Here is a 13485-nt window from a genome sequence, read left to right as displayed (position 1 = left end):
GCCAAGGCAGGTGGATCACCTGAGATCAGGAGTTCGAGACCAGCCTGGCCAACATGGTGAAACCCCATCTCTAAAAAAAAAAAAAAAAAAAAATTAGCTGGACATGGTGGCGGGCACCTGTAATCCCAGCTACTCAGGAGGCTGAGGCAGGAGAATCGCTTGAACCCAGGAGGCAGGGGTTGCAGTGAGCCGAGATCACACCACTAAACTCCATCCAGCCTGGGTGATACAGTGAGTCTACATCTCAAAAAAAAAAAAAACAAAAGCAAATCTTAGGAAGTGATGACCTTGGCCAGGTGCAGTGGCTCATACCTGTAATCCCACTACTTTGGGAGGCCGAGGTGGGCGGATCAACTTGAGGTTAGGAGGTGAAGACCAGCCTGGCCAATACGGGAAAACCCCATCTCTACTGAAAATATAAAAATTAGCCGGGCGTGGCACGGTGGCTCACACCTGTAATCCCAGCACTTTAGGAGGCCCAGGCGGGCAGATCACAAGGTCAGGAGATCAAGACCATCCTGGCTGACATAGTAAAATCCCATCTCTACTAAAAATAAAAATAAATAAATAAATAAAATTATCTGGGCGTGGTGGCGGGCGCCTGTAATCCCAGCTACTTGGGAGGCTGAGGCTGGAGAATGGTGTGAACCTGGGAGGCGGAGCTTGCTATGAGCTGAGATCGCGCCACTGCACTCTTGCCTGGGCGACAGAGCAAGACTTCATCTCAAAAAGAAAAAATTTTTGGAAGGATGGTCTCAGTCTTTTAAATGTTTTGTCTTCATCTGGGAGACAATGCTTGAGTTTCCCTGGACTACTCCCTAAATTCATAGCCCCTATCCATACTTTAGGGCAGACTTAACAAAAGGAGCCTATGGTCATTATCTAGAATTCTGAGAAATGTGTGGTTTTCTTTGTTTTTTGTTGTTATTTTTGAGACAGGGTCTCACTCCATTGCCCAAGCTGGAGTGCAGTGGCACGATCACAGCTCACTGTAGCCTCTACCTCCCAGGCTCAGGTGATCCTCCCACCTCAGCCTCACAAGTAGCTGGGGCTGGAGGCGCATGCTACCTCACCTGGCTAATTTTTTGTATTTTTAGTAGAGGCGGGGTTTCACCATGTCACCCGGCCAGATGTGTGTTCTTAAACTTGGTAACTCTAAAAGTGATCCTTTAGAAACCAGCAAGATATGCCCAGGCGTGGTGGCTCATGCCTGTAATCCCAGCACTTTGGGAGGCCGAGGCGGGCAGATCACGTGAGGTCAGGAGTTCGAGACCAGCCTGACTAACATAGAGAAACCCCATCTCTACTAAAAATACAAAATTAACCAGGCGTGGTGGTGCATGCCTGTAATCGGGAAGCTGAGGCAGGGGAAGCACTTGAACCTGCGGTGAGCCAAGATCGTGCCATTGCACTCCAGCTTGGGAAACAAGAGCGAAACTCCGTCTCAAAAAAAGGAAAAAAGAAAATAAACCAGCAAGATGCTACTTCTGAGAGCCTCTTAATACAAGTTTTAAGCATTTTACCCCTGTGTTAAGATAAACGAGATTAAAAATCAAATTGTTTAAAGAAGATTAAAATGAGTAGAGGTGGGATGGTTCAATAAGTTCAGGTTTGCCAGTATGGACTTGGACTCCTGTTTCATCTCATTGGTTGGTAACTTAGAAAACATAAGTAATTTCATGTGTGACTTAACCAACAAAACAGATGCCTGCCCAGTTGCATTACCTTGCTTCATAGCTTTGAAGGATTACACTCACTTCCTAGAAGCCCATTCTTTAGTGTTCCCCAGTCTTTAAAGCTTTATTGAGTACCTACTACATGCCAGGCATTGTACAGGGTGTGGGGGTACAAAGGCAAATGAGGCATGGAGAAGGGGATTCAGACATGTAATAGTTTGAATACAGCATGGTGCAGAAGTACTCTGGCGAACCAGAGACTTTCAGAGAAAGCTTTCTGGAAAGAATACCTGACTTGAGTCTCAAAAGATAAAGAGTTTACCAGGTGAAGCAGCTGGGGAAGAGTAATGTAGTTGTGGGTAGTAGCCCTGGAGTAAGCAGAGACAACAGATGAGAAACAGTATGGGCTGTGTAGGGAGCCGGCCAACTGATCGAGCTGGAGAAAGAAGAGGGTTCTGGCCACAGGGGTCTTATCTTCAATACTGAGGAGCTTGAACTTTATCTTGTAATGGGTCGGGGAGGGGCATCATTGAAGGGCTTTTAAATCAGGAGAGTGATATGATGAGAATTGTGTCTTGGATAATCATTCTGCCAGCAAGGTTGAGAATAGATTGAGGAAAGCCTGAAGGGTGGCCGAGAGACCATTCACGTCTTGGTGAAAGATCTAAGCCCATTCCACCTTACCTTACTCTTCTCTACTTTAAATGTTTGATGTAGGATATCTTGGTACAAAGCCAGTGGGCAGATGAACAGAAGTGATGAGAAACAGAATCAGAAGTGACACCCTTCAGGGTTAATTTTGATAGGACAGCTACTGAAGCATAGCAGAGTCTGTAGGCCTTTGAAAATTACTTGCATGCATTTCAGTAGTTTAGATATGGCCTTTTGCAGAATTACATTGGCGAGAATGAGTGGAGACTTACAGGTGACATTCACCTGTGATCCTCTAGGGCTTGGAGACCTGTCCTAGCAGGCCATTGTTTTTCCAGTTTCTTGATTCCTGGTAAGCATCCTCCTGAGATTTCACTAAGGAAACAGGAAGCAAGGGAAGTAATGAACTGTGAAGCCTTGATGGGCATCTGACGTGTATGCTTAGGGCTCTGGGGAAACAGGGAGCTAAGAAAATTTGCCAAGTCAAGTGCTATTTTATGTAGAAATGGTAAAACAGCATAACTTTAAGTGCTGAGAAAATAAGGAGAGTCCTTGTATAGTAAAAATACTCGTTTGGTTTTTGTTTTTTTTTTGTTTGTTTGTTTGTTTTACTATTTCTCCCATTCTTCGAAGAAAAATTTCCTGCATACCATTCCAAGTAGGTTACTTAACCAAGAACCCAAAGATAGGAATTTCTTTTTTTTTTTTTGAGACAGAGTTTCACTCTTGTTGCCCAGGCTGGAGTGTAATGGCATGATCTCGGCTCAGCGTAACCTCCGCCTCCTCAGTTCAAGTGGTTCTCCTGCCTCAGCCTCCTGAGTAGCTGGGATTACAGGTGTGTGCCACCATGCCCAGCTAATTTTGTATTTTTAGTAGAGATGGGGTTTCTCCATGTTGGTCAGGCTGGTCTTGAACTCTCGACCTCAGGTGATCCACCCGCCTCCACCTCCCAAAGTGCTGGGGTTACAGGCGTGAGCCACTGTGCCCAGCATCAAAGATAGGAATTTCTTTTTTTTTTTTTTTTTTTTTTTTGAGACGGAGTCTCACGCTGTTGCCCAGGCTGGAGTGCAGTGGCGCGATCTCGGCTCACTGCAAGCTCCGCCTCCCGGGTTCCCGCCATTCTCCTGCCTCAGCCTCCTGAGTAGCTGGGACTACAGGCGCCCGCCACCGCGCCCGGCTAATTTTTTTTTTTTTTTTTTTTTTTGTATTTTTAGTAGAGACGGGGTTTCACTGTGGTCTCGATCTCCTGACCTTGTGATCCGCCCGCCTCGGCCTCCCAAAGTGCTGGGATTACAGGCTTGAGCCACCGCGCCCGGCAAAGATAGGAATTTCTTAAGCATAGATGTAGTCTGTTTTGTTTTTTGTTTTTGAGACGGAGTCTCGCTCTGTCGCCCAGGCTGGAGTGCAGTGGCACTATCTCGGCTCACTGCAACCTCTGCTTCCCAGGTTCAAGCCATTCTCCTGCCTCAGCCTCCTGAGTAGCTGGGACTACAGGTGCGCGCCACCACGCCCAGCTAATTTTTGTATTATTAGTAGAGACAGGATTTCACCATGTTGGCCAGGCTGTTCTCAAACTCCTGACCTCGTGTTCCGCCTGCCTCGGCCTCCCAAAGTGCTGGGATTACAGGCTTAAGCCATCATGCCTGGCCTGTTTTTTGGTTGGTTGTTTGTTTGCTTGTTTATTTTGAGATGGAGTTTCGCTCTTGTTGCCCAGGCTGGAATGCAATGATGTAATCTCAGCTTACTGCAACTTCCGCCTCCTGCGTTCAAAGGATTCTCCTACCTCAGCCTCCCAAGTAGCTGGGATTACAGGTGCCCACCACCACGCCCAGCTAATTTTTGTATTTTTAGTAGAGATGGGGTTTCACCATGTTAGCCAGACTGGTCTCGAACTTCCGATTTCAGGTGATCCGCTGTGTGCACAACCTCTATATTATAAAGATACAAGGAGGGAAGAGATCCAATCATTGTCCTAGTCCCTCTAATAAAATAAATAAGAGAACTACTGAAATGGGCAAAGCATGAGAAGTACCAAAAGAGAACTAAACCATGCAGCAAGAGGTCCAAGATACAGGAGTAATATGAACTCATGGAAAAGCTGTTTGGTTATCTATTGTTGCATAACAAACAACACCAAAACTCAGTGGCCTGGTATAGAAACTCGTTATTATCTCTCACAGTTCTGAGGGTTGCCTGGGCTCTGCTGGGTGGTTTTTCTGTTTCACATGATGTTGGCTGGGACTGCAGTCATTTGGAGGCTTCACTGAACTGGTATGTCACATACCATGACTCACTCACATAGCAGTAGTTGCTGCTGTGTGTTGGCTTGGAGTTCAGCTGAAGCTGTTTTTTTGTTTTTTGTTTTCTCAAGATGGAGTTTCGCTCTGTTGCCCAGGCTAGAGTGCAGTGGTGCGATCTTGGCTCACTGTAACCTCCACCTCCCAGGTTCAAGCAATTCTTCTGCCTCAGCCTCCCAAATAGCTGGGATTACAGGCATGTGCCACCATACCTGACTAATTTTTATATTTTTAGTAGAGATGGGGTTTTGCCATGTTGGCCAGGCTGATCTTGAACTCCTAACCTCAAGTGATCCACCAGCCTCAGCCTCCCAAAGTGCTGGGATTCCAGGTGTGAGTCACCGTGCCCGACCTAAAACTGTTGATTGGAATACCTTGTCTCCTCCATGTCCTCTCTCATAGCATGACAGCAGGGCTCTAAGATGGAACTTTCCAAGCATATTTTTTAAAAAGTAGAATCTGCAGATCTCTTAAGGCCCAGCTTTGGAAGTTGCAACATTGTCACCTCTGCTGCATTCTGTGATCAAAGCAAGTCATAAGACAAGCACAATTCAAGAGGATGGAAAGGGACTACCTGTGGATGGGAGGCAGAGCAAATAATTTGCAGCTGTCTTTAATCCATCACAGCTGATTGAGGCAGATATGAAAGGATGAATAGAGTTTTGACAGGCATAGCTTTCTAAAGGAAGGGTATTCTAGAGGAAGAAATAGGAAGTCTTCCATTTGATTAGTGGGAAGAGCACCTGAAGGGGTCTGGGAAGATGGAATGGGACCATGTGACAGGGCTTTGAATAGCAGTTAGAAAAGCTTGGCCCTATACTAACAGGCTTTAAGAAAACAGTGTGGAGGACCTCTCAGGTATTTTATTATACCTTTCCCTAACACTGGGTTATTATACCTTAAACCCAGTGTTAATAGCTCTGGATTTGGCTTCTGTCTCTAAGGCATGGGAAGGGATGCTCACTCCTTAGGTTATTATGAGTGATGCTGACTTAGGCATTTTGAAGGAGGAGACAACCCTAGCAGTCCTGCAGAACTGGCCACAATAGGAGTTTAGGAACATGCAAACCTAGCTAGGCTTTTCCTACTGCCTCAAAGGGCTAGTTACTTAGTCTTGCCCTTGTCTGTTCCCCACAGTAACCCTCCACTGAGTGAAGAAATGTTGCCTCCTGGAGAGTGGATGTGTCACCGGTGCACTGTTCGCCGAAAGGTAATAATGCTGCTTTCTGAAGACTGTCCAGAAAGCCTGATCCAGAGCACTGATATGCTAGAGCTCAGACGGCCTAGCCCTGAAGGCATTCTTGTCCCTTCTTCTTGTCTCTTCCAGCCCTGGAATCACCCCACTCTTCCCATGGTGACTGTTTGGAATCCAGTAGGGCCTAAAAATCCAAACATGGGCTGCTGAAATGGGCAGAAGAGGTGTGTTAACTTACTGAGCCGTGTTTAGTCACTAGTGACAGGAGTAGTCTTATCTTCTTGTTAACCTCCTAATAAGTGGCCTGAATGTGGCAGCCTTATCCATGACTGAAGAACGAAGGCTGCTTCTCCAGCTTGATGGAAAATGGAGTTTTCTCTCACCCCAAGGCAAATAAGTCACTGGTATCCAGAGACTTGTCATACTGACGGAGAGGATTTTGAACCCATTTGTACCCCAGGTTGCCTATCTTTCTTTAGCTTCCCGTCCTTCGGCTTTGATAATTTAGTACTGGCTTCAAGAATATGGTTTATTATTTTCTACTTTCAGAACTCTTGTGGGCAACAAGAGCTATATTCTCCCTTATTAAAAAAGGAAGTAGGTGTGCTTGCACCCAGATTATGATTGACCCAACCCTCAAATTACAGGCTATGGATTAGAATTTGTGCATTGTAATCCACCCCTCTGTGCTCCCCACACTAATTATACACCAAGCAACTTTCCTATGTTGTGACCTCACCTCTATTTGCCTGGTCCCTGAACATGATGTCACAATGAATGATGACTTCCTTGGTTGCAGAAACAGGATGAGATGATTCAGGTTGTGGTTTATGTGTGTAACAGTTTCAGCCTTTAAGAAAGAAAGTAAACAAGCAGACATTATTTTTCAAATATGTGCATAAGGGTTCATATTAAAAAGCAAGCCAAAGCCCAGTCAACCACCTAACCACAGCTGTAGTTAAATTTCTCCATAAACCAAGCTATCTTCCAGCCTCTCCACCTTCCAAGATCCTTTCCTGTGCATCCCTAATTAGGTAAGAGCAGGGCTAGTTAGAGGCACCTGCCAGCTAAGAGCCCTCTCAAACTTGCCACTCAAAAAAGCTGGACCTGAAAAGGTTTAGGGGAGCTGAAGGAAAAGAGGTAAAGAGGGTGGAGAAAAGGAAATACTATGTTAGTTTGTATGCCAGGTGTTTTAATTATGTTATCCCATTATCTCTGTGACTTTTTTTTTTTTTTTTTTTTTTTTTTTGAGGCAGAATGTCATTCTGTCACCAGGCTGGAGTGCAGTGGTGCGACCTGGGCTCACTACAACCTCCCCCTCCCGGGTTCAAGCTTTTCTCCTGCCTCAGCCTCCTGAGTAGCTGAAATTACAGGCACTCACCATCACACCCAGCTAATTTTCGTACTTTTAGTAGAGACAGGGTTTCACCATGTTGGCCAGGCTGGTCTCAAACTCCTGCCTTCAGGTGATCTGCCTGCCTTGACCTCCCAAAGTGCTGGAATTACAGGCATGAGCCACCACACCCGGCCATGTTATCCCATTATCTATCCATCCAGCCATAGATGGATACCGAATGCTGGCAGTAGATTTCCATTTTAGAAAGGACGAAACGGAGGCTCAAAAATGTAGATTAACTTTCCCAAGGACTCAAAGGAATTGACAGAAACAATATTTGAACCAAATTCTCTCATTCCGAACCTCTGTTACGTCTTCATCAGTTTTCTAGGAGCAGAGCTACTTGTTGGGGATTATAGGATGCCCTTTTCTAACAGGGCACTTCTCCTAAGATGCCTCTTACCTTTCACATGGACCTCTTTGCCTACCAGTGCCAAGTCTGCCTTTTCCACCATCACCAGCACTACTCCCCTTTGGCCTCCTGTATTTACACTGAAGTGAACTGAAATAATACATCCTCTGGCCTTCATCAGCTCCTGACATTCAGGTCCTATCATGATTCGTAGTGGAAGCACTAGGTCCTACTCCAACTCCAAATTATCCCTTTCATATATATGACCCTTTTTATCTCCCTCCACCATATCCCTGAGAGGAAAAGAAAGATTTTTCTGTCTCATTTTACAGATGAAGAAATTCTTGTCCACCAGCATGAGTCACCACAAGGTCAGAGGGAATCAGTGGCAGAAGTAGGACAAGATCATAGGTCTCCTACCTGGAGATCAGTGTTAAACCTTCATTTGACTACTCTATTTGGAGTCCTGGAGGAAAATGTTCTATCATATAGATATCCAGTCCTACTGAGTACACTTAATCTTTTTCCATTTCCCCACTTTCTAATAAGTGTCACTTACTTTGAGCAAAGTTTTTAAAACCATTCAAGAGGTCGGGAGGCTGTATAGTGATCTCATTGATTTTTTTTTTTTTTTTTGAGATGGAATCTTGCTCTGTTGCCCAAGCTGGAGTGCAGTGGTGCAATCTCAGCTCACTGCAACCTCTTCCTCCCAGGTTCAAGCGATGCTCCTGCCTCAGCCTCCTGAGTAGCTGGGATTACAGGCGTGTGCCACCACACCCAAATGATTTTTGTGTTTTTAGTAGAGATGGGGTTTCACCATGTTGGCCAGGCTGGTCTTGAACTCCTGACCCCAGGTGATCTGCCTGCCTCAGCCTCCCAAAGTGCTGGGATTACAGACATGAGCCACCGTGCCTGGCCCATTGATTTTTACTATTAGTCTCACTAAATTTATTCTCACTGTGTTACCTTTTTAGCCCTTTACCCTATACTTTATAGATGTTGTATGTCATATGATGAATTAGTGTTAATGATATATATTTTGTATAGTTATTCCTAACTTTCCATGCTTTTTGGTGATTCTCTGATGCAACAGTTTTATCAGCTTTAGTTCAATTATAGTTGTGTCAACTTTAACAGACCAGTGTTCCAAGTCACCAGGTAGATGAGTCTGTGATATGTGAAGGCCTTTTACAATTTTGGTTAGTGGTCTACCAGGACTTTGTAGCACCCATCTCTTTGTTTCATGGTACTTTTCATGATGGGCCCACCTGTTCATTTGCACAGAAACGAGAGCAGAAAAAGGAGCTGGGTCATGTCAATGGACTGGTGGACAAATCTGGCAAACGGACTACATCCCCCAGCAGTGACACTGACTTGTTGGACAGATCGACCAGCAAAACTGAACTAAAGGCCATTGCCCATGCTCGGATCCTGGAAAGGAGAGCCAGCAGGCCTGGCACGCCCACATCCAATGCCAGCACAGAGACCCCCACCTCTGAGCAGAATGATGTCGACGAAGACATTATTGACGTGGATGAGGAACCAGTAGCAGCGGAGCCAGACTATGTGCAGCCCCAGCTGAGGCGGCCCTTTGAGCTGCTGATTGCTGCCGCCATGGAGCGGAACCCCACCCAATTTCAGTTGCCCAATGAACTGACTTGTACCACTGCACTACCAGGTCAGCCAAACCATCATCATATCCCTCCCCAACCCCAGTTTCCCCAAAGGACCAGCACAAAAGCAGTGCTGCCTGTGGAGTCACTGTTCATGTAGCTACTGTCTTGGGTTCCTGTTCCTGGTTCTGCTTGGAGAGATCTTTGAAGGTCTTAGCCATTACAGAGCTTAATCAGTTTTCCATTTTCTCAGTTTCTGAACTCCTTTCCCACCGCCCCACCCCCAGAATTACCTTTTTCCTTTTTTTTTTTTTTTTTTGGAGAAAGAGTCTCACTTTGTCACTCAGGCTGGAGTGCAGTGGTGCGATCTCAGTTCACTGCAACCTCCGCCTCCCAGGTTCAAGCAATTCTCGTGCCTCAGCCTTCCAAGTAGCTGGGACTACAGGCGCATGCCACCATGCCTGGCTAATTTTTATATTTTTAATAGAGATGGGATTTCACCATGTTGGTCAGGCTGGTCTTGAACTCCTGACCTCAGGTGATCCGCCCACCTCGACCTCCCAAAGTGCTGGGATTACAGGTGTGAGTCACCACACCCGGCCCCAGAATTATCTTTAAAAATATAGATAGATAGATAGATAGATAGATAGATAGATAGATAGATAGATAGATAGATGGATGTATATTATACATTCACATGGTTCAAAAATCAAAAAATATTAAGGGCTACAATGAAAATTTCCCTCCCACCCATCTGCCATTTGCCTACTTTCCACCTTCCTGCTCTTCACAGGTAACCACTGGTTGATTCTTCTCAAATTTCTTTGTGCATGTAAAAGCAAATACAGATATATGCTGATTAATTTCCCCTTAAGTAACATACTAGGTAACCCATTCTACACCTTGCTTTTTTTGTTGTTGTTTTCACTTTAAAACATTTTCTAGAAGTCTTTTTATATTAATATAGATTTTTTTTTTTTTTTGAAACAGTCTTGCTCTGTCACCCAGGCTGCACTGCACTGTGGTGCAGTGGTGTGACCACAGCTCAAGCAATCCTCCCACCTCAGCCTCCCAAGTAGCTGGGACCACAGTTGCACACCACCACACCCAGCTAATTTTTATATTTTTTATAGAGACAGGGTCTCACTATGTTGCCAGGGCTGGTCTCGAACTGTGCTCACACGATCCTCCTGCCTCAGAGGCTCCCAAAGTGCTGGGATTATAGGCATGAGCCACTGCACCTGGCCTTCTCACTTTTTTTAATGGTTTCATAGTAGTTCATTATACAGATACGTCATAATTAATTTAACCAATTTTCTATTAATGGACATTTAGGTTCCAAATCTTTTGTTACTACTGGTAGTGCTTCAGTGAATAACTTTGTAAATACATCATTGTATACATGTAGAGATGTGTAACTATATCTATAGGACAATAAAATTGCTGGGTCAAAACTATGCATTTATAGTTTTGATAGATATTGCCAAATTGTCCTCCGTTCTTTTTTCTTTTTTTTTTTAAGTCCTGGCTTCTTGATACCGTAAAGCTTCTACGTCTTACTTTTTCCTCCCAGAGAAAGTGAAATTGGTAGACTTAAGAAGAATGCATATGGAATCAAAGCTTCTCTGATTTTTATGAAAATGTGGGTGGGCCAAGTGTGGTGGCTCACACCTGTAATCTTGGTACTTTGAGAGATCGAGACAGGAAGATCACTTGAGGCCAGGAATTGGAGACCAGTCTGAGCAACATGATGAGACCCTGTCTCTCAAAAAATAAAAATAAAAAGTTAGCTGAGTTTGGTGGCCCACACTTGTAGTCCTGGCTAATATGGAGGCTAAGGCAGGAAGGTTGCTTGAGCCCAGTAGTTCAAAGTTGCAGGCCAACTCCACAGAATAGTCCTTGTTGACTACATGACTTGGACATTTACATTTCTTAGGTTGCCAGTATCTAATCTAGCATTTCTGACCATTTTATGTTTGCAAAACAGTTAGATGTGTTTCTGCCATAGAACAGATGACTTCTGATTCTGACTTATGTATTAGTCTCTTTTTTTTCTTCCTTTCTCATTCTTTTTTCTAACTTAAAATCAACCCCAGGGGCCTTAGAGAGAAATCCATGCCTAGGTCATGGCACATGCTTAAGATCTGTTTTTTCCCTTATGTTGTTTCCATATTGCAGGCTAGGAACTCGGAAGCCAGGGATAGCTCAGCACCATCACTTTCTTTTCTAGGTTCTAGCAAGAGGAGAAGAAAGGAGGAAACAACAGGGAAAAATGTTAAGAAGACACAGCATGAATTAGATCACAATGGTCTCGTTCCCTTACCGGTCAAAGTCTGCTTCACGTGTAACAGGTATTTTCTTTCATACTAAGGGGCTCTTTCTCATGTTTAGCAAATGATACTTTTTCTGTCATCACCTCTTCCAGACCAGGTATGTTAAATGGGAACAGCCCATATTCTGATGGTATGAGTAAACAGAGACTGACTAATGGACTGATGAGAGCCATTAATGTGTATGTGTTAACAACATATTTTCTGAAGAATCACAGTATAAGAGTACTGTGAACTGTGTTGAGGCTGAGCACGGTGGCTCATGCCTGTAATCTCAGCAATTTGGGAGGCCAAGGCAGTCAGATTGTTTGAACCTGGGAGCTTGAGACCAGCCTGGGCAACACAGTGAAACCGTGTCTCTACAAAAAAAAAAATTTTTTAATGAGCCAGATATGGTGATATGCACCTGTAGTCCCAGCTACTCAGGAGGCTTAAGCAGATTAGCCCTGGAGGCTAAACTGTGATCATGCCACTGCACTCCAGCCTGGACAACAGAGCAAGACCCTGTATTTTAAAAACAAAAACAATGGCCTGGCGTGGTGGTTTACGCCTGTAATCCCAGCACTTTGGGAGGCCGAGGCGGGCAGATCACGAGGTCAGGAGATGAAAACCATCCTGGCCAACGTGGTGAAATTCCATCTTTACTAAAAATACAAAAATTAGCTCGGCGTGGTGGCATGCGCCTGTAGTCCCAGCTACTCCAGAGGCTGAGGCAGGAGAATCACTTGAACCCGGGAGGCGGAGGTTGCAGTGAGCTGAGGTTGCACGCCACTGCACTCTAGCCTGGTGACAGAGCAAGACTCCATCTCAAAAAAACTGTGTTTAGACAGTAGAACGAGAGGAGTTGGACTTAAACTAAACATTAACTTGAATCACTTAAGATAAGTTTAAAAGTAGTATAAGGATCTGTGATAGTGTATATTGGACTGGATAACTTCCAAAAGCCCCTAGGGCTGCCCCAGTTGTAGTGTCTGGGACACAGGTTTCCTTCAAATAGGATCTCTTTGACAGAAACCAGCTGTTTCAGTTACTGAAGCTGGACTTGTTGGCTTAGGTGTGTTAGAAGTACTGTATTATGGTCAGAGCAGAGCAGTAAGAGAATGTAACTATCAAAAAGAAGTATTTCACAGCAAAAGCTATAGGGAAAGGGAACTAGATAGTAGAGTGGCAGAACTCTGAGCCAGGACAAACTGTGGCTCCAGTGCATCTTGGGGACCCCAGAAGTATTGTAGTTACAAATTGTAGTTGTCATTTGCTTAGTCCTCCTCCCTTGAACCCTGCTTACATGAATACATTACAAACTCATCTTTCCAGCACACCTCTAATTGTCAGTTCTGCTGAGTGCTTCATACAGAAGATAAATATTTTCTTGCTATAGTTAAGACTCCAGAAAGGTTGCTAGTGATTTTTTAATGAAGTAGCCTCTCTCTTTTAAGAAGTAGGGAGATCAGAGCAGAGTTCACTGTTTTCCCCTAGTGAGTACTGAACATTGATCATCCCTGCTCTGACAGCCACTTTAGCTGTACTCCAACTAAACATTCACTTTCCCACAAGACACATTATTCTTAGAAAAGAGAATAATGGAGAACCTAATGGGAGCCCCCAAATCCATCCATCTGGTTTTTTTTTTTTTTTTTTTTTTTTTAAAGATAGAGTTTCGCTTTGTAACCCAGGCTGGAGCGCAGTGGTGCCATCTTGGCTTGCTGCATGCAACCTCTGGCCTCCTGGGTTCAAGCGATTCTCCTGCCTCAGTCTCCCGAGTAGCTGGGATTACAGGCGCCCACCACCACGCCCGGCTAATTTTTTGTATTTTTAGTAGAGACAGGGTTTCCCGTGTTGGTCAGGCTAGTCTTGATCTCCTGACCTCAGGCGATCCGGCCACCTCGGCCTCCCAAAGTGCGGGGATTACAGGCATGAGCCATCGTGCCAGCCCCATCCATCTTTCTAATCATGAGTGTAACTGAATCACTGGAAG

The 13485-nt window shown here is 44.8% G+C and overlaps 1 protein-coding gene and 1 long non-coding RNA gene across 7 annotated transcripts in view; one reads left to right on the top strand and one right to left on the bottom strand.

Moving 5' to 3' along the window:
• LOC144335398 (uncharacterized) overlaps nt 1–13485 on the bottom strand; it is a 55164-nt gene that overhangs the window by 13619 nt on the left and 28060 nt on the right. The window contains exon 2 of the long non-coding RNA XR_013406247.1: nt 6559–6669. This is a non-coding gene — a long non-coding RNA (uncharacterized LOC144335398). The remainder of the gene's footprint in view (nt 1–6558; nt 6670–13485) is intronic.
• Nucleotides 1–13485, top strand: part of PHF12 (PHD finger protein 12) — a 47908-nt gene that overhangs the window by 20670 nt on the left and 13753 nt on the right. For 4 of the 6 annotated variants that reach the window (XM_077968941.1, XM_077968944.1, XM_077968942.1 and 1 more), the window contains 3 exon segments: nt 5762–5834; nt 8852–9245; nt 11411–11531. In XM_077968941.1, coding sequence (XP_077825067.1) covers nt 5762–5834; nt 8852–9245; nt 11411–11531 — 588 coding nt within the window. 6 annotated transcript variants of the gene reach the window in all.

Source organism: Macaca mulatta, chromosome 16 (assembly GCF_049350105.2).
Source record: "Macaca mulatta isolate MMU2019108-1 chromosome 16, T2T-MMU8v2.0, whole genome shotgun sequence".
NCBI lineage: Eukaryota > Metazoa > Chordata > Mammalia > Primates > Cercopithecidae > Macaca > Macaca mulatta.
Note: the sequence above shows the minus strand (reverse complement) of the source record. Positions and strands in the feature narration are given on the sequence as shown.